General features: G+C 35.7%; 1 protein-coding gene across 4 annotated transcripts in view; it reads right to left on the bottom strand.

Moving 5' to 3' along the window:
• LRBA (LPS responsive beige-like anchor protein) overlaps positions 1–24,619 on the bottom strand; it is a 395,942-nt gene that overhangs the window by 19,050 nt on the left and 352,273 nt on the right. For all 4 annotated transcript variants that reach the window (XM_058193740.1, XM_058193737.1, XM_058193738.1 and 1 more), the window contains 4 exons: positions 20,803–20,995; positions 17,826–17,888; positions 13,424–13,579; positions 4,361–4,528 (listed from right to left, as the gene is read on the bottom strand). In XM_058193740.1, coding sequence (XP_058049723.1) covers positions 4,361–4,528; positions 13,424–13,579; positions 17,826–17,888; positions 20,803–20,995 — 580 coding nt within the window. The remainder of the gene's footprint in view (positions 1–4,360; positions 4,529–13,423; positions 13,580–17,825; positions 17,889–20,802; positions 20,996–24,619) is intronic.

Below are 24,619 nucleotides of genomic sequence, written 5' to 3'. Positions count from 1 at the left end.
CCAATATTTCATATGAATGGAGAATAAACATGAAAGGCAAAAAAGCTTCTCAAACAGAAGTTTCAGAGGCTGAAAAAAGCATCAGAAATGGAGCTTAGAAAAAAAGCCCCAAACAGAGCTTCAGAAAAGAAGCTCCCAAACGGAGCTTCAGAAAAGAAGCTCCCAAACAGAGCTTCAGAGGCTTTTTTTCTGAAGTTCTGTTTTGGAGGCTTTCAGAGGCAGAAAACAGTTTTTTCTGAAACAGAGTTTCAGAGGCAGAAAAAAAAGCCAAAAAAGCAAGGCACAGAGCTCACAACCAAAGAACCTGTTGCTAAAATTCACCTCTGGAAGCAGCTGATTGGGGGGATTCCGGGAGGCCAATCTACCTGCCAATCAGCTTTTTTCTTATTTTCCTCCCCAAAAATTAAGGTGCGTCTTATACTCCGAAAAATACGGTAATACTATAGAAATTTGGCTCTTATGCGGTTATTCATTTTATTCATACTGATTTTACAAAATAACAACGATAAATATGCATGGAAAATAAGCCATATATAGTATAAACATTCCAGATGATTGAACAACCCTATTATGACAATAATTCTATTATGTTATGTGTTATGTAAAAAATATCAGGAAAATGTATTATGCTATACATCTAAAGGCAGTGGGGTGGCTCAGCTGTTAAGACACTGGGCTTTTTGGCTGGAAAGCTGTCAGCCCAGGTTCGAGACCAGAACACCACGCAATGGAGTGAGCTCCCATCCTTGCCCCAGCTCCTGCCAACCTAGCAGTTCAAAAGCATGCAAATGTGAATAGGTAAATAAGTACCACTTTGGTGGGAAGGTAATAGCGCTCCGTGACATCACACACTGGCCACATAGCCGCAGAAATGAATGTCCTAGAGGGGGAGATAAACACTGCACAGAATAGTCGGCAACGACTAGCAGAGTAAAATCCGTAGGGGACTCCTACATCTAAAGCCTTCATAGCACACAGTGATTTGGTAGTCTTAATCTACTTTATAAAATTTTTGTAGATCTATCTGAAGTACAAGATTAGCTCCACCAAATCCTTTGTAGGCACATTTTTTGGCAGTGCAAGATTGTGGCAGAAATACACTGGAAATACTTTACACATTAAAGAAGTGAAGATAAAGTGTAACACAAAGGAGGAATAGAGTCAGAGTTCTTTGCTGCTCAATTTAACTCTGAATTTCTTATCTCTTGATAAATTCAAGTACCATAGAAAATTAGGATGACTTGTGATGAAAGAACTTTATAGCAGGTTTACTAAAATCAAAGAGATTTAAGGTAGCTTTAGTGAATGTAACTGACACTGATTTCAAAGAAATTTCTCCAATTTTGCATATAGTATATATTCAAGGCCCAAATAAATAGTACAGATTACTGATTATTATTATTTTCCTGAAAATAGTTTCCCGAAGTAGAAATAATAATAGAAAAATAAAAGATTTGATGTCATTGATTTTTTTCCTATTCAAAATTAATTATCTGGGAATTATTTACTATTTGGAAACTACTTCAGGTGAAAGAGTCAGCAGCAACCAAGCATATCATTATGCATATTGTATACATGACATTGAATGTTTCTGTAACTACTTATAAAGAAAACTGAAAACTATTCATGATAGAAAAGTATAATGTGGCACAAAAACTATAAATACATCCTGTAATCAGAAATTTTAAACTGACAGAACAGAAACTCCATAGCCTGCATGATATAGAGCTACTCATCTGAGTAATCCAAAGGCAATTAGATTATTCCATTTTAATTGTTGTATGATGAAAAGTATCTAAAATAAAGCTGGCTCTGAAGTGAATTTCATTTTTTCTAATTATGCTTAATGAATCCAAGTGACCTTCTGGAAGTAAGTGTTTCCCAAGTGAACGTATTAACAAAATGACATACAACTGTTAAAACAAAACTGGAAAAATGGATGTTTCTGAAGTGCAGTGGGAAATATTTAGTTTCAATATTATAAAACAAAATTTTCACACAGGATTACTATGCCAAGGATTGCATTTCAGAGGTTCAAATATATGCCAGCAGATGTCACTCTAAGATGCTTGGTTATGGTTAGCAAAAATGCCTTTAAAAACAGGTCTGGATGCTGGTTAAAGGCTGCTGTGAACCAATGGTAAAACTAATAATTTTCAATGAAATATTTTTTAAAATAAAATTCATCATGATTAATAAAACAACTAGTTTGCATGTTCAAGAGCTCATAAAGAGAATATGACTGGTACTCTAAATACCTTTCTAAACATACATGCAGACTAATTAATACTTCAACATTATCAAATGATCAGAGTAATTTGATTTCCTGACAAAGTGAAACATAATTTTCTTGTCTAGCAGTATAAATTATTTTACTTTTAAAGAATCTATCAGCCCTATCATTTGTTTTGTTGTAAATGCCTTCAAACCTGGATTTAGAAGAATAAATTTCAATGTTGTTTAGTATAAGAACTCAAACTTTTTCTTATAAAACATTATTGTTTACTCCTGAATATTACAGAATATTGCCTATCAAACAGGTTACAAAAATATATAAGGATTTGTTGAAAAGGAAAATGCAGGTAATTACTTTCTGTGCTTGTTATTCTGGAAGCTAATTGCAATGGGCTCCTCAAAGGAACACATGACAAAAATCAAGTGTCTCTATTTGAACTAGGAAAAGCATCTTTTTTGAATAGGAATGTAAGGTGTTCTTGAAATGTTCACCTAGATTTGTGAAATCTAGGTTCAAGCCATTTCTCCATACAAGGAAACTAACTGACTTCGGCAATCATATTGTGTAATCAACAAAGAGAGTTGTTGCAGTTGGGATAAAATATGATAAATACCCATTAAAAATCTGTCTGAGCTGAACGGTGGAATGCATAATTATTATGGTTGGTCATACAATCAGCCAGATGGTTAGACTGGATTGGGTATTTCCCTTCACTATGGAATCCTTCCCAAGGATCTGGGATAGATAGATGTTGTTGTTTAATAGTATTAAAAGTATCACTGCAGGAGAATGTAACTGCATTTTGCAGTTGACTGATAAGGACTTTGTCAATGTCAACGTTCAAGTCATGTTCCAGATGTTTTGGAATTGCATCCAAGGCATCTATTAGTATTGCTACCACCTTTACTTTCTTTTGCCACAGTTGTTGTTCTTCTATTTCCAGGACTATATATTTTGTAATCCCCCCCCCACCACAGTTCTTTCTTTCTATTTTGCTGTTTTCAGGCATCGCAATGTCCACTATCCAGACTTTTCTGTCTTTGTTATCAACAATTGTCAAGTCTGGGGTGTTGTGTAGCAGATGCTTGTCTGTTTTAATTCTAAAGTCCCAGACCACTTTAGCTTCTTCATTTTCTATTACTTTGTCTTTTTTTGTGGTCCTACCCGTTCTTGCTTGCTGGCAAATGGTATTTCTTGCAGACAGTCCAATACTGATACTTTGTCATGTCATTGTTTGTGCAATATTATTATTATATGGAATCATATTTTCAAATCAACACCTTTTTTATTTTATTACTATAATGTATAAAAAAGAAAAGATTTCCTGCTTTCTAGCAAATGTAAATCGCACAGCACAGCTGATCGTTGGAAATACCGGTTCATTCGAACTGGTAGCAACCTGGAAACAGCAAAGGACCAGCCCGCTGTGCCTCTGCCAGTGAAAACAGAGCTCCCGAGCTCCGTTTTCCACTGGCAGAAGATTGCAGGAGGCCGTTGCAGCTGAAAACGGAGCTCAGGAGCCTGTTCTCGCTGGCAGAGCACTTGGGCCTCCACAAGCACCCCTGACACAAGTGACGTCAAGCTAGCCATACCACACCAGCCTTGCCCACCCCGGCCCCCCAAGGTCAAACACAACCCTGATGCAGCCTTCAATGAAATCGAGTCTGACACCCTTGACCTAAAGAGATTACAATTAAATTTTAACCAATTTACTTTTTATTTCTCTGTTCATAAAACAGCTCTGCAATCTGAAGGATGCAAAGAGAACCAAATGACTTTACCCAAATATCAGAATATTATTCCAGGCATCAAATGACAGATGCCGAGATCCATGAAATGTTGCATGCATGCAATGGTTTTTATGATTCTACAAATGTTGGCATTTGGGGGTGGGAGGTTGCATTGCAACCCTGGATTAAAATACGCATTGCTCTGGAAATAATATTCTGTAGAATAACTTGCAGTAATTACATCTAATGAATAAGAATATGGTGCCTGTAATCTTGGAGAATGTTTCTAATATATTGGACTCCAAATGTTGTCCTTGTCTACCAATTCCTCAACTTTAACAGTATTTGATGCTGGATTTGCCATAGGTAAAAATCAGAATAAAGATCTCCTTACCATTTGTGTTATCACCAATGCTATTGGTTTTACCATTCCAGTACCATAGCAGCAGAGTGGCATCGCGAGACCCTGATAGAATATAGCAGTTTCCTCCAATATACGATTCAGAGCGGCCAAGGCAGGTAACAACATCCCAGTGTCCAAACACAACTTGCATTAGTTTTCCTGAAACATACAAACATTTTTTTCATTCATAGTAAGACCACATACTGTAGGATTCATATTGATGGATGGATTGGGTCCCAACCTCACTACATAATTGATTTCCAATGTTCACTTTAGTTGGAAAGAATAAAATTAAAAGGTCCTGGTTGTTCTAGAAGCCAAGGCACTGTCTGTCCAACTATCTTCTGAGAAAAGAATCTCTTTCGACCATTTAGTTTATTTAGACAACTCTAAATAACTAAATAACTATTACATGCCTTGAGATTTGTTTAGCATTGTCAAACATTGCACAGGATAATCAATTATTAGAAAATAGGACTTCACAAATTATTTGCCAGATTTCTACTCCTGATTATTGAAAACAAAGTCTTAAATACACTGCAAGTAAAGGCAATAACAACTGTATATGTTTTTATTGTTGCATTCTTCTATCATTCAGATAAGAAAAAAATATATTTACAAAGTATGTTGTCCAGTCAAAATCCATTCATATATTGTTCACAATGAGAGGAGCATGGTTTATGGCAGTCCTATAAAGTAGCTGATAATAATTACTGCTGGGCCAGAGGTAAGATAGTGCATAATGCTCCTATGGCCCTCCTAACAGGTATTCATACATATTCAGCCATTCAGTTCATGGTATCTGAAATACCTGATCTCCTTTTTAATTTTTTTAAATTTTTTTTAATTTGTAATGCATAATTATATGCTATGTTTATTCAGTGAAGTGTGGACAAATAGAGAAAACCACAGAGAAAGTTAGACTTTGAAATCAGTCAGTCAAAGAAACAAATATTTCTGAAGTTTGTTTTGAAAATTCTAAACAGTTGGTTTTATATTTCTTAGAAAATATAGGAAAATGACTTATACTGGAGTTAGATCTCATTAATATCTTGACAATTGCAATACCTTTTTTTAAAAAAAGCAGCAGTTTTTGCAGTATTGACTTTAAAAACCTATCTGAAAATAATATGCACCATTATCAGAGACTTGATTGCAATTCTGCTATGCTAGTTGTTTTCAGAATACATGATTTACATTAAGTTATTTGCTGTTAAAATGCTCTCATCTGAAATCTGAATAAGATTAATTTACATAAAGGATAAAATATAATTGAAATATTTATGACAACTTGCTATAGACTACTCTTATAATCTTATCCTGTAATTTTTCCTTTCTTTCAAAACTCAGGAACAGGGCAGATAATTAATGATAACCTTTTAGACAAATATTATTTTATACTCAAAACAAAATGTAAAATGAAACATATAATGAAAAAAAATCCCTTTGTTTTTCCATTAGATATTAATAGTTTCTTTCTACAAGTATTCTATTATACACTTTAAATATGCAAGACAAAGCTGAATTTTGACTTTATGAAAAAGTTGAATTAAACTAAAATTCCATAGGTTATTGATTTCTTTCTACGGGATGAAATATACATTTTATTAAATAGCATCTTTTCTTCTCTTTGTTTGCAAAAAAATAAAATGAAATGAAATCCAATGATTTACTGTTCTAGCAGGGATTCCCCAAATTGGAAAATATGGACTGTCAAGTGCTTTAAAGATAAAATTGGTACTATAATATTGGCTCTTGGAGGTCGTCTAGTCCAGCCCTCTGCTCAAGCAGGAGAACCTATACTATTTCAGATAAGTGACTGTCTAAACTCTACTTAAAAACATCCAGTGATGGAGCGCCCACAATTTCTGGAAGCAAGCTGTTCCACTGGTTAACTGTCCTCACTGTTAGGAAGTTTCTCCTTAATTCCAGGTTGCTTCTCTCTTTGATTAGTTTCCAACCATTGTTTCTTCTCCTGCCCTCCGGTTCTTTGGAGAAGAATTTGATCCCCTCTTTTTGTGTCAGCCCCTCAGGTATTGGAATACTGCTATCATGTCACCCCTAATTCTTCTTTTCTTTAGACTAGCCAGACCCAAATCCTGAAGCCGTTCTTCATATGTTCTAGTTTCCAGGCCTTTGATCATCTTAGTTGCTCTTCTCTGAACTTTTTTCAAAGTTTCAACATCTTTTTTTGTAGTATGGTGACCAAAATTGGTTGCAGTATTCCAGGTTTGGTCTTACTAAGGTTTTATAAAACAGTACTAATACTTCACATGATCTTGATTCTATGCCTCTGTTTATATAACCTAGGATTGTATTAGCTTTTTTAGCTGCTGCTGCACACGCCTGGCTCATATTCAACTAATCAGCCACTAAGACTCCAAGACTCCTATATAAGACTGCAGTCATTTTACCTTCTATTTTCCCTCAAATTAAAGATATGATTTGTATTTCAGGGGTTGAAAAACAAAACTGAGAGGAGCCCAGACACCCCACAAACTACTGTTATACTTCTACTGTTATACTTTCAAGCAAATCTCTCTGGTTCATTTTTCTTTATATCAGTAAAATTTCTTGTGACTGACTCAACTGTTCAAAGGCCACACTTCGGATTGGAATTTCTGTTGTAAGTCTTCGCAATTGTAAGTCAAGGTCCCAGTGATTGGATCTGATCTTTCTGCCATTTTTATGATGGTTGTTAATTAAATCACACAGTTGTTAAGCAAATACTTTTTCATGAACAAGCTTTTTTGCTGGAAAAATGGGAAAAAAACATCGCAAATCAGAGTCATATTATCATAGGACTCTACAATCAAGCTGGTGCCAAGCAGCCAAAATGTGGCCAAATGACTGCGAGAGACGTGGTTAATGGTACAATATATCACACAGCCAAAAGCACCCTTTTCAAGGCACTCATAACTTCAAACAATAGTTAAACTATCAGTCTTATGTCAAGGATCGCCTTTAAAGAAGCACTGGCCTTTAAACTCAATGCATTTAAGTTACCTTCTACAGAAGTTTATTTCTCAGCTATACTGTTTGGTTAGTCAAAGGAGGCAACCATTTTCATGATCCAGAGTGGTAGACACAGAGGCAAGCTATCTGCAGCATTGCTTAGTGGTATGTTCTGGTTGTGTCAATCAATGGGACCCAGGAAATATGCCTTCTATGTTGTAGTGCCTGCTATGTGGAACAACACTTCAAGAATCAGCTTGTTTCACTCGCACATGTCACATTTTTATTTTATTTTATTTTTATTTATTTATTTTGTCATACAGTATATATAAGCATAAGCATGAAATAATTATACAGTATATAAGCATATATATAAGTATGAGTATGTAATAACTATATTAATTGGATATAACAAAAGGAAACAATAGGACAGGAATGGTAGGCACGTTTGTGCTCTTATGCACGCCCCTTACAGACCTCTTAGAAATGGGGTGAGGTCAATAGTAGACAGTTTTCGGTTGAAGCTTTTGGGATTTCGGGAAGAGACCACAGTGTCAGGTAGTTTATTCCAGGCATTAACAACTCTGTTACTGAAGTCATATTTTATGCAATCAAGATTGGAGTGGTCAACATGTTGTGTGCTCATGTATTGTTGCAATTGAAGCTGAAGTAGTCTTCGACAGGAAGGACATTGTAATAGATGATTTTATGAGTTAAACTCAGGTCATGTCGAAGGTGGCGTAGTTCTACATTTTCTAAACCCAGGATTTCAAGTCTGGTGGCATAAGGTATTTTGTTGTATTCAGAGGAGTGGAGAACTCTTCTTATAAAATATTTCTGGACATGTTCAATTGTATTGATGTCAGAGATGTGATGAGGGTTCCAAACAGGCGAGCTGTATTCTAGAATTGGTCTAGCAAATGTTTTATATGCTCTGGTTAGTAGTGTAGTGTTTTTGGAAAAGACGCTACGCAGGATTAGATTTACAACTTTTAGAGCCTTTTTTGCGATGTAGTTGCAGTGGGCTTTGGAACTTAGATCATTTGATATGAAAACTCCAAGGTCTTTAACAGGGTGGGGGTCATCTGTATGGTAATGTCCATCAAGCTTGTACTTGGTGTTTAGGTTCTTTTTCCCAATATGTAAGACTGAGCATTTGCTGGTTGAGATTTGGAGTTGCCAAGTTTTAGACCATTCAGATACAAAGTCAAGGTCTTTTTGAAGGGTAGTTGTATTGTTGGTGTTGTTAAAATAGTTTGACATCGTCAGCAAAGAGAACACAATTACTTGTGATATGGTCACAGAGATCATTAATATATAATATGAAGAGTTTTGGTCCAAGAACACTGCCTTGGGGAACTCCACTTTTGACAGGAACAGGATTTGATAGGGCATTGCCAATTTTGACCACTTGTTGTCTGTTTGATAGGAAAGCTGTTATCCAATTGTGGAGGGGTCCTGAAATGCCGTAGGATTTTAGTTTTAGGAGAAGTTTATCATGTACTACTGAGTCAAAAGCTTTACAGAAGTCTATGTAGATTGCATCTATTGCTTTGCCGTGATCAAGATTTGTAGTCCATATGTTTTTGCAGTGAAGAAGTTGTAAGTTACATGATAGGTTTTTTCTGAAACCAAATTGTTTATTAGAGAGTAGGTTGTTTGTTTCTAGGTGGAGGGTAATGGATTGGTTGATGATAGATTCCATTACTTTGCAGGTGACGCAGCATAAAGAGATTGGTTAGTAATTTTCAACTAGGCTGGGGTCTCCTTTTTTGAAAACAGGGATGACTGTGGCTAGTGACCAAAGTTTGGGAAGGGAACTGGTCGTGAAAGCTTTTTCAAAGATTATGTTTAGGGGTTCCACTATATTAGTGGAAAGTTTTTTTAAGAAGTATGCACATAGTCCATCAGGTCCAATAGATAGGGATGGTTTCAGTTTGCGAAGAGTTTTTTCAACATTATCTTCTGTGAAGTCTATATGTGTTAGGTCGTTGTACTCATTGTTGGTACGATTGGGGAATGTCAAGTATGAGCCATTACTGTTAACAAAGACTGAACCAAAGAATGTGTTAAAGAGGTTTGCTTTAACTGTTTCATCATTACATTCTTTGCCGTTAGATCCTTTTAGTGGTGGGATGGATCTCGAGTCTTTAAGTTTGTTGTTCACAAAATTATAAAAAGCACGATTGGAATTTGTGCGCAGAAGGTCTTCTTCTTGCTTGGTATGGTAATTTGTGCATTCAGTTTTTATTTGGTTGCATATATTTCTGTAGCGGTTTTTGAAATTTGCTACATAGCCCATGCGCACGCAGACCTTCTGCACATGTGCAGAAGGTAACAACATATTACTTCTTGGTTCAAGCCAGGAAGTAATGACGCCCCAGGCGGGTGGGCAGAGCTTTGCTCCAGCATTGCTACCAGATTGCCGAACTACTGGCCACAATCGCTACCGGATCGTGCGATCTCGCCTATCTCCCCTGGTCTGCCAGCTATCCAGATTCATGTGATGAGATGTGTGGCTATATATTATATGTCTTCTTAATAAGTAAAACAAATAAGAAGGTGAAAAATTATAAGCAACAGAACAAGTTCAGTTTTGAACTCCAAATAGGTCATGCAAGTCTATGGATGCAGCTGAATGAATTAAAGTGATTTCTACTCTAGCCAAAGGAATTGAAAAAAGAAGGATGTAGTGGCCAGAACACCAGCTCCAGAACTATATGTTAAACAATGAACAGATGGAACACATTTGTTTGTTTCTAGATGCTACTAGCCATAGTAATTTGAACTGTTTAAATTCCCAGAACAGGTCTGAATCACAGTAAGCATAAGAGCACCAGTATGGAACTGCAGCTGTATTATGTTTCATGTTTTATGTATAATAATGTCACTGAAAAAGGCCTTCAATTTCAAAAGATATCCATTGGCTAAAAGCTCAGAAGTCAAAGCCATTGCTAGTACTGACAGGAACAATACACCACAATAATATGATGAAGGTATGATGTGAAATGACACGTCAGTCCTTATAGAATTTTGTGAAAAAAGAAAAATTTCTGTTTTTTGGACTGTTGCTGAAAAAAGAAACAAAAATGATCTGATGATTTATAGATTTCATGATTAGAAAATTAGAAAGGGAAGATTATGGAAAGAAGTAAACTTTGATGTAACTTTAGAAAGAGGGGGCAAAAATATAAATGAATTTATTAGTTCTGTTAGTAGTAAATAATTTTTTATTGTATTTTTTCTTTTTCCTTCTTATGTACATCTACATCTTTTTTAATGTTTTTTTCATTTTTATTACTTTTTTCTCTCTCATCTCTTTAACTCAAAATTTGTGTTGTTTTTACTCTATGAAAAAACTTCTTTAATTTTGTGTATGTGTGTATGTGAGTGTGTGTGTGTGTGTGTGAGAGAGAGAGAGAGAGAGAGAGCGCGCAAACTGTACGGATCTTATCTGTAATCTGAAAAACTATACCATAGCTATGTTCTCTACTATCGGCCTAATTAAGGTGGGGTAATACCAGTGATGTAATGAATTAAATTATGAGTCATACATTGCAACTTAATAGCCTTGTTCTGAAGAAGAAAAGCTGAAGCCAGATGTAAAAATTAAGAAAACTAAATGACTGCAGCAATAAGAAAAAAGAATGTGGGACTTTGATGCAGATATCCAAGATATCAAGCAGATGGAAAATATAGAGATGGATCTGTAACTGAGAAAGGTAAAGAGCCAGCCTAAACCTATTGTTGAGATTCAGTACGTGGATTCCACAATGGTTGATATGGACAACAACCATCAGTATACATTTTGTGAAGATTGAACAAACATTTGTGAGTGAATAGCTCCAGAATGCAGGAATTGTATTTATTTATTCAATTACCGTTTGTATAGTATGGTATACTAACTATACCCATTCATGGACAGGGACAGTCTAAATACTGGTAATTATGAGATATGGATCATTACCTTCTCTCTATAGACCAGAGTTGTCAAACTCAAGGCCCAGGGGCAGGATCTGGCCCTCTGGGTGCTTAGATATGGGCCCGCGGGGCCGCCCTGGAAACAGCAAAGGACTGGCATGTGGTGCCTCTGCCAGTGAAAATGGAGTTCGGGTGAAATGCATGTGGCCCTCCTGAGATCCGTTTTCACTGGCAGAGGATTGCAGGAGGCTGTCACAGCTGAAAACTGGAGCTTGGGAGCACATTTTCTCTGGCAGAGCGCTTGGGCCCCCACAGATGCCCCTGACACAAGTGACATCAAGTTGGCCATGCCCACCCTGGCCATGTCTTCCCACCCCTCCCGAGGTCAACACAACGCTGATGCACCCCTCAATGAAATTGAGTTTGACACCCCTGGTATAGATCTTTCCTTGAATTTAGCCCAGAAGCTTTAGCGGGTGTAGTTTGGGACAAGTTTACTAAGTAGAGAAAAGTAACTACATATTGTTGAAACAATGCATTAGCTATGAAATAGGTACTGACCACGGAGAAGTTTACACAACTTGTGATACACAAACTCCTAACTTGATATCAAGATGCTTGCTGAATTAACATACTGCTTATATGTTCCAAGACTGGCCAAGTGAGTCATTTATTTTTTATACATGAGTTGGTCTTTTATACAGTGACACCACACTCTGGTGTATATTCTTGCTATAATCCATGGACCATCTACTAATTACATCTATTAGGTATCTTATAGCAAGATTCCTTTATATGAACTTCATGGACTATCAAAATCTATCCTTTCCCCTCTAACCTTATCTTTTTAAATAGTATGTTTTATCATATTTAAAATTTTAATACTGTGTTTTAATATTTTATATTATGCCAGAGATGAAACTACAGTTTTATATTATTTAGCACAATGTATATTTTTAATATTTATTTCCAAATATTATTCTTATTCTCTATGGAGGTGGTAGATTTTTGTGTGTATCTATTATCTCTATATTAGATCTTCACAGATGTGTTTTATTTTATAAAAAGGGGTGCATGTCATTATAACAATCTAAATAACATTACAATAGTTTCAACTTAATCTATTCTACATTGTGTTCTTCCATTCATGTTACTATTTTGTACTATGGAATACAAGAAGAAAAACATCAGGAATACATTGCAATTATGTATTTTAAAGAGGACAGAAAGTGTAAAATAAATGGAAGGTAGAGTTTGCTTTGGGAACCCAAGGTAAAAGCCAAACTTGACCTTCTTCAACCAGTCAAATCTTCTCTTGTCCTGCAAAGCCAATGCTCCCTACGATTTATCTAAACATTCCATTTGGCACTACTAATGAACTTTCAGAATAATGCAAAAAGAAAGGAGTAAAGGTACCATTGTATGGCAGACAATGTCTCAACCAGTGTCGAAATGTTAGCAAAAAGCAATATTTGATATCTTGAGGGTAGAAAATAATAGGCTGGTAGAAGGAGACAGTGGGTGTATTTTTGTTTCCTATGAGGTAAAATATCATTGACGTAAAGTTACAGAGATGTTTTGGAAAAGTCAAGTGCTTACACTTTACAGCAAGGATATAAAATTTGATATTCCTTCTTTTTTAAATGTTAAAAACAAAATTAATTAATATAGTTAATCCTCAATTGCAATTGAGCCTGGCAATTATAGTTGTAAATTGTGATGGTTGTAAATCAGGTCATAGTATGACTGGCCTCATTTTATGACTTTTTATGGCAGTCATTAAGTGGCCACCATAGTCATTAAACAAGCATTGTGCTCATTAAGTGAACCCACTGTATGGTGACTTTTGCTAGAAACAGAAGTAAACACTGGTTTTCAGCTAAAATCACAATCATGTGAGTACCGGATACTGCAAATGGCTGTATAGGTGGGCTCGTTACCGAGTGACCAAAATGCAGTCACATGACTGCAGTGGGGACCAGCTATAGGAACATTGGAACTGGGTAATAAGTATATTTTATGGAATCCTCAGAACTTTGCATGGTTGCTTAGTGACCAATTTAAGTCAAGGACTACAGGTAGTCAGTTTTGCTGCTTTGTAAAAATTGTGCAAAAACAAAGTTTTAACAGTTTAATTAAACAGTTTCAGAAAAAAATTAATGTATTACATTAATTCACCTGTATCAGTAGAATACACGCGAAAACTTTTATCCCAAAAACCACAGACCAGGATGTAGCGATTATCTGAAGTGATAACAAAGCACTGGGAATGGACTTGAATGCTTTGGTCCAAAAGATCTGTGATTTGCCTTCTGTGCATACCTGTATTGCTAGCTAAAAGAGGAGAAAATGAAAAGACAAGAGAGAAATAATAGTTTATTCCAACTGCAAAATAAGTTTTAATTTCTTGCCAAACAATCTTAAATCAATAAGAATCTGATTCTTGGGAGATTTTATTTCCATTTCTTTTTGCCCAATTTTAATACAGAGTGCTCAGATTATTTCAAGAAATAAATCAAGAAAGGCTCTAACTATCTCTCTCAAAATTAGGGATATGCTAAAATTCATTTTTAGTGCAAGTTTGGCTGGCAAAACAAATTAGATATACTACAATTATAGTAAATATAAATTAATAGAGCTTAAACTTGACAAAGTATGGGTAGTCCTCGAGGTATAAATAGCTGCTTAAAGGCCATTTGAAGTTACAAATGCACCACCAAAGTATATTTATAACATCTCGTACTTTGAATGTGATCAGTCCCTCCTTTCGCCCATGCACTCGCTAATTGAATGTGTGGCTCGTTAAGTGCACATGAAGTATCTTGGTGTAGGGAAAGCCATAGGGGGGCCCTAGTGATGGAACAGGCCACCTGCTTCATACCACTTTAGGTCTCCCCTGACCTACAGATACCTCATTTTCCCTCTCCTGGGGTCCCCACAACTGCTGCCCCTCATCCTGCTGTGCTGGCTCGCTTGTCTGATGATCTGTCTCCTCTCTATCCTGTTTCTTTCCCTGCTCTTCTTTGCTGCATGCACCATTCTGGGCTTCCTTTCTTGCCACTGAACCACTTGAGGGAGGCTTCAGCAATGAAAAAGGAGGCACAGAGACCCACGCGCGCCCTTCTACATCTCCTTTCCCTCCACTGAACTGCTTGAGGAAGGCTAAGTTTGGCTATAAAAAAGGAGGCAGGGGCCCATGTGCACACTTCCAGGCTCCTTTCTCACCACCGAAACGCTTGAGGATTGCATCCCTGTAGGATTCAGCAGCCATTTGCAAAAAGCCTTGGTCAGTAGGAACATAGCTTTGCTGGTGCCAACAAAGGCTTTTTGCAAAGGGTTGCTAAAGTCTACAGGGATGTAACCTCCCTGCAGGCTTCGGCAAGGAAACAGAAAAGGAAAGACCTGAAGAACTGAAGCCTTCCCTCCGTTTTCAAACTTCCTCAATTTGCAGAGAATAAAGGCCTAAAGTGTGAGATAACGAGTTCTCACGCTACTGATCTCACGGTATGTTAGGCCTCTGTTCTCTACAAATGCACTGAAAGCCTGAAGCAACAAAGTAGGCAAAGAAACCGTGACAGAGAGGAGATCTTCGCAAAGTAAGTGAGTCTCCACAGGCAGAGTGACTGCAAAGACCTGGCCGGGGTGTGTGTATGTGTGAATAGGCAGGATGAATGTTGCATAGCCTTTACAGTGGTTTGTAAGCATGAAAACTGCCGTGGTGCTGCAACATGCATAATTTCGGGATTTGTTCATAAACGTTAGGGGGTGCTTATCATGTAACTTTGAACATTCGCTAAGGGAACACTTGTAACCAGGGGATTATCTGTATTTGTAAGGATTTTACAAATTGCTGTACTTGTCTGTTAGAACTTTTCAAATATAAAGGTTTTTTTTTCTTCATGATTGTACTTGTATGTATTTGCCTTGGAATTGTTTGCACAAATACTAGTACAATAAATGTCTATAGAAAGCAGATTCAGTACTGTAAAATTCCTTTGTATTCTACTGTACTGTGTTTGTTTGCAAGTGTTTTGAGATTGCTTTCAGCAAGTTACTTTGCATTCATTTTACTGTGTTAATTTTCGTGTGCTTTTGAGATCACCTGTTTTTGTTTTTAATTAAAAGACAGCTTCTATGCACTGCTTTCAATTCCAGCAGTGAATGTTCTAGTGCTTTAAAATAACTCACCACTAGAGCAAAGGCCATTTTCCCCCCTCTGCCAATTTTCTCTTTTTCCTGTGGAAATGCTTTCTTATTAGTTTCAGCCACTGGTTCACTTAACAATTGTAAAGATCAAGTGTTTTTTTCCCCAGTGAGACTGGTCTATCTGGGCAACCTGGTCTACCCAAATATGGTATGGAGCATACTGCTTCCACTTATGGAGATCATTTAACAACCCGAAGAAAACAGCAAACTCAATTTTCTCTTTCTTGATCGATTTGCTTAACATTTATGGTAAAAAAAATGACGTAAAAATGAGTCCGATTCATTTTGTGATAATTTTTATTTACGACCCTAAGGAATTAGGGTTATACCTTGAGGATTATCTGTTATATAACACTTAATGATTTAATCAGTGGTAGGATTCAAGTAATTTAACAACTGGTTCTCTGCCCTAATGATTTCTTCCAACAACCAGTTTGCAAAACTGCTCAGAAAGTTAACAACCGGTTCTTCCGAAGTGGTGCGAACTGGCTGAATCCCACCACTGGATTTAATCCATTATAGAGATTGTAGATCACTAGGAGCTTTATTTGAAGAGGGAAACCTGTGGTCTATATACTGCAGCAACACTGCATATATAAAATAATCGTAAGATATATTAAACACGGTATAGATAAATATAATAAATATGGTATGGAAATTGGGTATAGGACTGATCTAAAATATAACTTCAGATGAGATTTCATCTATATTTCATTTATTAGGTGAACCTAGGCATTTTCAGCAAAGCATCATAAATTGTTATGTGACTGCCGGACACTACAAGCAACTGAAAATGTGGGCTAGTTGCTGACTGCCTGAAATATGATCATATGACCACAGAGGGCACTGGCCATCAGAACTGGGTCATAAGTATGTTTGGGGCGGGAGTCCGTATTACTTCGAACAGTCACTAAGTGACTGGGTCATAAGTTGAGGACTGCCTGTATTTCAAAATAGTATTGCAGATCATTTGCAGAAATTTGCAATATTAATAAACATCCTAAAACTATCTGCTTAAGTGTTAACTCCAGATATAATTTCTAGCTATAACTTTAATATTATCAATAGTTACACATGCAACAGTTCTTAACATGTTTAGGGTAATATCTTTTTCAGATTGCACCTAGATTTAGCATTTAAGTGCCATTTATTCAATAGGTATAATAATAATAATAATAACAACAACAGAATTGGAAGGGACCTTGGAGGCCTTCTAGTCCAACCCCCTGCCCAGGCAGGAATCCCTACATATTAGGCACTAATATGAATAACACTAACTTTGCATTTCATGATTCCCTCCCTCTATCAAAGGGAGATAATCTTAGGATCCAATTTATCAATTGTATTCTAAATATTAATGTAGACTAAACATAAAAGAAAAAGGCATAGGTATGTTATTGTACTACATTTCCAAAGTAAAATTACATCCTGTATTTTGCTCACTGAAAGAATAAATCTTGCAGGCATCCATGTTAAGGGTTGAGTAGAATAACAGTCCTATGCTTTAAACATTGAATATAAAATGTTTATCAGTTCATCTGATAAATATCTACTGATACTTCCCAAGGGTTGTGATAAATACATTACAGAATATATTAGATGAAATTTACTGATGCCTAAAAATAAATGTTCACAAATCATCTAGTGCATTTTTTTTCTTTGTGATTTAAGCAACAGCACTATAATATTTGTGAATCAAATATGTTACAAGATTTAATCTAGCTGAGAAACCATCTTCCTGCTTCCCTGGTTCTGATCCTGAAATTAACCATACTTAGTAAAAAAGTACTAATACCCTAACCTCAAAATGACTGAGCCATTTATTTCAACTCTGGATCTGCTCTGCAATTACACATTAATTCCATCAGCCTGAACAGCAGGCCTGTGGAAAAAAGGATTGATCTCCTGTAATTATAAAATTCTGGCACCAGAGTTTTATTTTTCACAACACAGCGCCGCTAAGAACCCTACTGTTATTATGAAAATTTCCTCAGCAAAGAGCTCCATCACATTACTGGTGCACCAATTCATCATAACATGCCTTGCTCTTGCTCATCAACAAGTCTGAGTGATGAAAAGGCCCAATATTATCCTGACAGTACTTCATGCGCATTCTCAATCACACATTATTACGGCATCCATATTAATTTTCATTGACACACGTCCTAGGCCTGTTCAAATTAGGCAAACCAATGAGGGGGAGTTGATGAAATACCAGCATAGCCACAGCTCATTGCATTCCAATTTGCATGCAAATGGTTTATCAGGAAAATTCCATTCCCAGCAACCAGCAAGTGAAAAACAACCGTAATCTACACTTCAGGGCCACCATACAGAGCTTAATGAATCGCAAAGAGAGAAGGAAGTGACAGACCTATGAGAGGATCGATTTCCACTGGCAGCTGGTATGGCTGGTCTTGTACAGCACCTTGATGAGCTAAAAGAATGAGAAAATGCTTAGAAATAGTGCTATTTTAGGTACTAAAATCACACAAAAATCATATAAATCAAGAATTATGTGATACTGTCTTTTTAAGAATTGGATTTTCTCCCATTTATTAAATTCCATCAGCCAAAATTTCAAGTTTTTTTAAAGGTTTGTTTATACATATATTTCATCTTATTTCTGTTCTCAGTGTATGCCATCACCAGAGATTTGGGCCATAAACTATAGCAGATGGTTAACTGGCAGCTTCTCATATTGCAAAAAAGAAAACAAATGGTAAAGAATGCTGATAACAAAATGTGACAGCCACTTGCTAACTATCATGGATCTCATCTCCTTTCTTTAAGGGAACAAAAAAACCACCTTTGAATAGGATAACACAAATGCAATATTCATAAAAACTAATTGTTTTATATAAGAAGGAGATTTTTAGATCGTATAATACAAAGGGGTATATTATCATTTAAAAGTGGCGTAAACAGAGGAAAATCTCATTTATAACTTAGTTTTGTTTAATAAAAATGTATGAACAATTTTTGTATTCAAAATATTCTTTTTTTTCTAAAGCTAAAATGCAAAATAATTATTCTCAGAACATTTTTCTCAAAATATCAATGAAACTTTGCAATAATAGAAACTAGCGTAAGAAAAACCATACGCCCAATATCCCACCTTTTCACAGGCACATTGAAAAGCATATGCTTATTATAAAACTAGCTTTGTTGGAATGATTACATAGTTCATGTGGAATTTAGAAGTCTATTATTCAGTAAAATGATAATAAGCAATGTAAGCTTTTTTTCTGTAAGGATAGATGTTCTACTGTACTCAGCAGTTAAATACTGTTAAATCAACAGAATGAAATGTATACAGTTTTACTTACCTGTGTCAAGTGAAATATGATTATTTCTGTATTTTTCATTTTTTTTAAAAATTGGCAATAGGAATTATATAGTAAAATAACAAACAATATTTTAAACAAGAATAAAAAGGCTAAGAGACCAGAAAGGACATTGAAATAGCTGGTGGTAATAAAACAGTGGACGCTGGATTTTTTTTCACAGAAATTTGATGAAATTCAAAAATCAAAAGCAGCAAGGAAAAGATGGGGACAAAGGATTTGATAGGAGGATGCTTTCGTGAAGCACAAAAGGGTTAATAGGGACATGGGAATAATTGAAAACAGAAATATAGGATGCATTTACTATTTACCGGTGCTATTTGGCTCAAATGTAAAAGCAACCACAAAAGATAAGCTGTTTTTCTCCAATATCCTGCCAACTGACAAGCAGACGTTATCCACTCCCTGACAGTTCAGACTAAATTTGGAATAAAGTTGTTCACCTATCAGGAATAGCATTTCAACCAATTTACCAACCAATACATGAACATTTGTATTCAATTACAATTATTCCTAGACTAGTGGAAAACCTTGATGTAAAAAGCAGATAGACAAAGGACATTTGGAAAATTACACGGAGTCACATGTAATAGCCCTAAAATGATATATATTTTATATATTTGTTTCCACTACTCAAATTTAAACTGACACAGCAAACCAAGGATAACCCAAAGCTGATAGATATTTTTACATGATTTTTGAAAATAACCAATCAAGATTTCACATTTCAACTCTGCCTACAGTTTTGTTTCCAGATTTTCTAGTAATAATAATAGGAAACTACCATCTTGTTAGAAATTGTAAAACTTATTGCTTATATTGCTCAGGTACTTGGTATAACTTGATGCCAAAGAATCAGGTTCAAAGAATGAGATTCTTATAATGTATTATTACATATAGTTTGCATAGTTTAGTGCATGGTATTTCTGAAATGATTAAAAGCTTCATTACACTAATATAGGTAAAGGTAAAGGTTCCCCTCGCACATACGTACTAGTCGTTGCTGACTCTAGGGGGCAGTGCTCATCTCCATTTCAAAGCCGAAGAGCCAGCGCTGTCTGAAGACATCTCTGTGGTCATGTGGCTGGCATGACTCAACGCCAAAGGCACATGGAACACTGTTACCTTCCCACCAAGGTGGTCCCTATTTTTTCTACTTGCATTTTTACGTGCTTTCGAAACTGCTAGGTTGGCAGAAGCTGGGACAAGTAATGGGAGCTCACCCTGTTACACGGCAGCACTAGGGATTCGAACCGCTGAGCTGCCGACATTTCGATCTACAAGCTCAACGTTCTAGCCCCTGAGCCACTGTGTCCCTTATAACACTAATATAACTATGCTTATACTTCTTAAATCTACTACGGAAAGTACTAGCCCTTTTGCACCTTACCTCAATTTGCTAATTACCATATTTTTCAGAGTATAAGACACACTTTTTTCTCTCCTAAAAGAGGCTGAAAATTTGGGTGGGTCTTGTACTCCGAATGTAGCTTTTTCGAAGCTTTTTTCAACCTTAATGAAGCGCTAGCCAGTGAAGCGATCTGTGCTTTGCCTTGTCCCTCCGACTCTTAGCTGTGCTTTAGAAGTTTTTTTTCAGTGAAGCAATCTTCCACTCTCAGCTGTGAAGCTTTTTTTCAGCCTTAAGAGCCTAGCAAGTGAAGTGCTTTGCCTGCTCCCTCCCTCTCTCAGCTGTGAAGTTTTTTTTTTCAGCCCTAATGAGGCGCTAGCAAGTGAAACAATCTTCCTGGTTGCCTGCTTTGCTCATTACTTCTCTCCAAAGATCAGTTGTGCTTTAGAAGCTGTTTTTTATCCCCAAGCAGGGAAGAAAAACCAGCAAACTAATGTGCTGAAGCTGACCAGACTAAGGGCGCTAGACAGATGAATACCTGGTAGGCAGATTTCCCCTCCCCCCATTTTCCTCCCCAAAAACTAAGCTGTGTCTTATACTCCGGTGCATCTTATACTCCAAAAAATACGGTATGTAATCAGTATTTCTATACTCACCAGGAAGATTGTGCCATTTGTTCACAGCAAATAGTCGGTTGACGGTAACAGTAATCACGGCAGAATTTGCCAAACCAGGCTGAGTATTGGCTGCTACATGTGTTACAGGAGAGTTGGATGGAAATTTTAGGACCATGATGACATCCTGTTGAGCTTGGTCTGTGAACATCAATGGACTCTGGAGAAGGAGATACTGTTGAGTGGGGAAAACAAGATCCCAACCACGAGAGAAAAAGGGAAAGGCAAAGAAGATTGGAAAGATAAGAAAGTGCAGGAATAGTAGAGACCCCGTTAAAAGAAGCAAGAAGCATCAGCAGCTGCAAATGAATACTAATGCAGTAATTTTTCACAGGCTATGGAAACTATATTTTTAAGGAATACCTTGATTTCACATTAAAAATTAAATGGAGAGGGGAAAAAATCTAAATCCAACATCTACAGCAAGTCATCATTAAAACGTTTCCAGGTATCTGTGTATTAAAATTGCTAAGCTTCTCAATCACCAGATTTGAGAAGAAAAAAAGCCCCAATAAAAAGAGAAATAAAATCATGAAGATGAAAATTTATTTTCCAAAAAACTGTAAAACAGCTGTGTCATTTTTTCCATGATCATATGTCTGCCCTCCACATGTCTGCCCTGGGAAAAGACACAGCTTTTTAAAAAAGTAGCAAACAAAGTGTCTTTTTCAAATTGAACTTTAAATATTATTGTATACAACAGGGGTGTCAAACTGGTGGCCTGCGGGACGGATGCGTCATGCACAGGCCACACCCACCCTGGCTCTGCAAAGGCAAAAAAATGTTGCAATATGTCACATGACAAGATCGAATTTTACATCCGTGGTATACAGCTTGAAAATCTTGACATTCATGTAGGAATATTAATTGTAGAATATAAGTTTTTACAGCTGCTACATTTGCGTAAAAAGAAAATGTGCTGATGTTTCCTTAGACTTATCGCTAGCCTCTTCAGAGCAGAACAATGTTATATGATAATAAATAAGGATGTGACATCTGAAGTCAAATTCCATTTTATACCTTTTTTAATGAAGCTAGCAGTGTAGTAGCTGATATTCAACTGAATCAACACCTATTCATTGTCTTACACAACATTTTTAGGAAATCATTTCATTAGTCAATCCATTTTAATTTAATTTTTAACCAATGGATTCTACAATTAAGCATGTATTTTTGGGCTATTTTCTGTCCAGTTATATTATAGATGTATTTTCTGTCCAGTTACATTACAGATACCATGGCTTCAATCAAAATTTTCCTTCAATATCTGTTTCATTCATGATACAAGTCCATAGAAGTAGATTTTAAATAAGTATAGATGTAGATTTTAAAGAATAGAAAAAAGAAGTATAGATATGAATTTTAAAGAAGAGTAAACTAAAGTAAGTTCAATGTTATTAATATGTTGTATTCAAAGTAATATTTCCAAATGAAGAGTTTTAATTTGGAAATATGATTAATCAATCAAAAGATTTTCTGCAGCTATTCCATCTTTTTCTCCACAACTGATTAGTTTCTGGTAAAAAAAAAAAGTCAATATTATAAAGCAGGGATCTCATGTGGTTGGGAAATTCTGGGAGTTGCCAGGTTTGGAGAACCCTGACATAAAGAATGAGGTGGGGGAAATCAGGAAATCTTACAAATAAAGAAGGATGTAATATTGCCAAACTGTTTTCCACATAGGGCAGAGCAATTTAGGTTTCCAGCATGACAAATGTATAAATAGGGAAACATTCATGCCAACAGACTACCTATTTAATATCACTTGCCTAATGCATTGCAGACTTTTTAATTTTCATTTTAATGTTTTACACTTTGCAATTTTGCATCCTGCCTTCATAACTCTATTTGATAACGTAAGTTTTATTTGTTAAGAGGTTGACTTTCTTTGCTATGTACTGTCAGATCAGGACCCTATCAATAGAAGAGTCATTTAAAAAAATTTCAGCCTCTATTGCTTAACTAAGAAATTGCTCCTTTAAACCTTAGGATCCCACTAATATAGAATTCAATTTGCACCTTACCAATCACTGTTTAAATTTGTGTGTATATGTGTGTATCCTTATTGTGTAGAGGTTAAGGCACCAGCCAGAAACCAGGAAATCTAATCCTTTTTTAGGCATGAAACCAACAGGATGACCTTGGGCCAGTCGCTCTCTCTCAGGAGAGGCAATGGCAAACCACTTCTGAAAATATTGCCAAGCAAAGGGTTTACTTCAGGCAGGCATTAGGAATCAACACTAATTTGGTGTGCACATATATACATAATCCTTTAAATATTACATCAGATTATATACACTTATTTGATGAAGCTATAAAATAACTGATGTCAAAGGAATGATCAAGATGCAGTCTTTATAACTTTTATTACTAAGTTTTAACATTTTGGAAGTAGCAAATTACAGCCATTTGGCCCTATTCTAATAAAGTGCTGTTAGTTTATATTATCAAAATTCAAACTTTCTCAAACTGTTTGAGATAACGATGTAACAGCTGAGCAAATAAAAGAACTCATTGTTAGTGAGCATGGTATTAATGTATACTCTGCTGAATAAAGTTATTATTTATATATTTATTACTAATATTATTTGTGAATATTCCTGAAATACTATTTTTTGAAAGGTATTATATTTTTGAATTTGAATACAGTGACAGTGGTTTTTGCCTATTTATCATTAGTTGTATATGTACATTTAGTATCTTTTTATAGATAACAAATAAATAATGCATTTTTATATCACTCCTTTGAAGAAAAGACATTAAGAGTACTTAGAAAAACATATTGCACTATGAATTCCTATTTGTAATCTTTGCATGAAGATGTAAATAAAAACAACTAATAAGCTACCCAGACACACTTTTGAGCAAGTGGCTAAAAGCCAATCAATATTATGAGTTAATCCTCCCTGGATGCTCATTCAATTAAAGGTGTCAGTAATGCCTCATCTGATGTGGCCTCAATTAAATTCAGCTATCTGATGGTGTGAAAACACAAGGGGATACAGCAACAGCAGCCAAACCAGACAAATAGGCAGCCTCCTTGTGATTGCTAATTACTACACCTGGTGCATATTATGGCCTGTGCATTTAACACAGCCCATGGTGCCTTTAATGGCTTCTCCACACAGAACCCAGAGAAATTAGTGGAACTTTTAGTGATTAAACCAATTATTACAGTGGTAAAACTTTGATTTGGTGATCTGAAAAGTTAACAGAGCAATGGAATGAAAACAATTTTTGTCATTCTCATCTTAACATCTAAAAAAATTAAAACACAAAAGAATAAAAATATGAACTTTAAAACTCATCTCTGAAGTTATTGTTTATAAAACATTTGCAGAGATGCAAGAATCAGTTGCATGTTCGCATCTGTGGCAGCTCTCTGAAATGCTAAAATTGTATATTTTTGCATATATAGAAAGACATGTGTGTGTGATCTATTTTTTTAAAATTATAGGAATGGCCTGAATTGAATTCTTGATTTTCAACCAAGTAGCTGTAGTGTTATCTGACTTTAAATGACAGTGATTTAAATCCACCCACTAATTTCAAAATGCTTTAACAAACTTAATACTATTTTAATGAAATTGGGTAAAAGCAGTATTTATTAAATTTATATTTTGCTTTTATTTTTGTTTTTACTTCAAAAAACATTATTAATTTCTTTCCATTTCTGTATACCTCTCCTCTCTTTTTTATTTCTAAATTGCATTTCTATGTGAAAAGGAATATCAAATACTAAGAGCTGATTTAAATATCATCTGAATATTTTGAACATATAAAATAGCTTAGTAAAAAG

This window comes from Ahaetulla prasina, chromosome 8, assembly GCF_028640845.1.
Source record: "Ahaetulla prasina isolate Xishuangbanna chromosome 8, ASM2864084v1, whole genome shotgun sequence".
Classification (NCBI taxonomy): Eukaryota; Metazoa; Chordata; class Lepidosauria; order Squamata; family Colubridae; genus Ahaetulla; species Ahaetulla prasina.
This window is presented reverse-complemented; position numbering and strand designations above follow the sequence as displayed.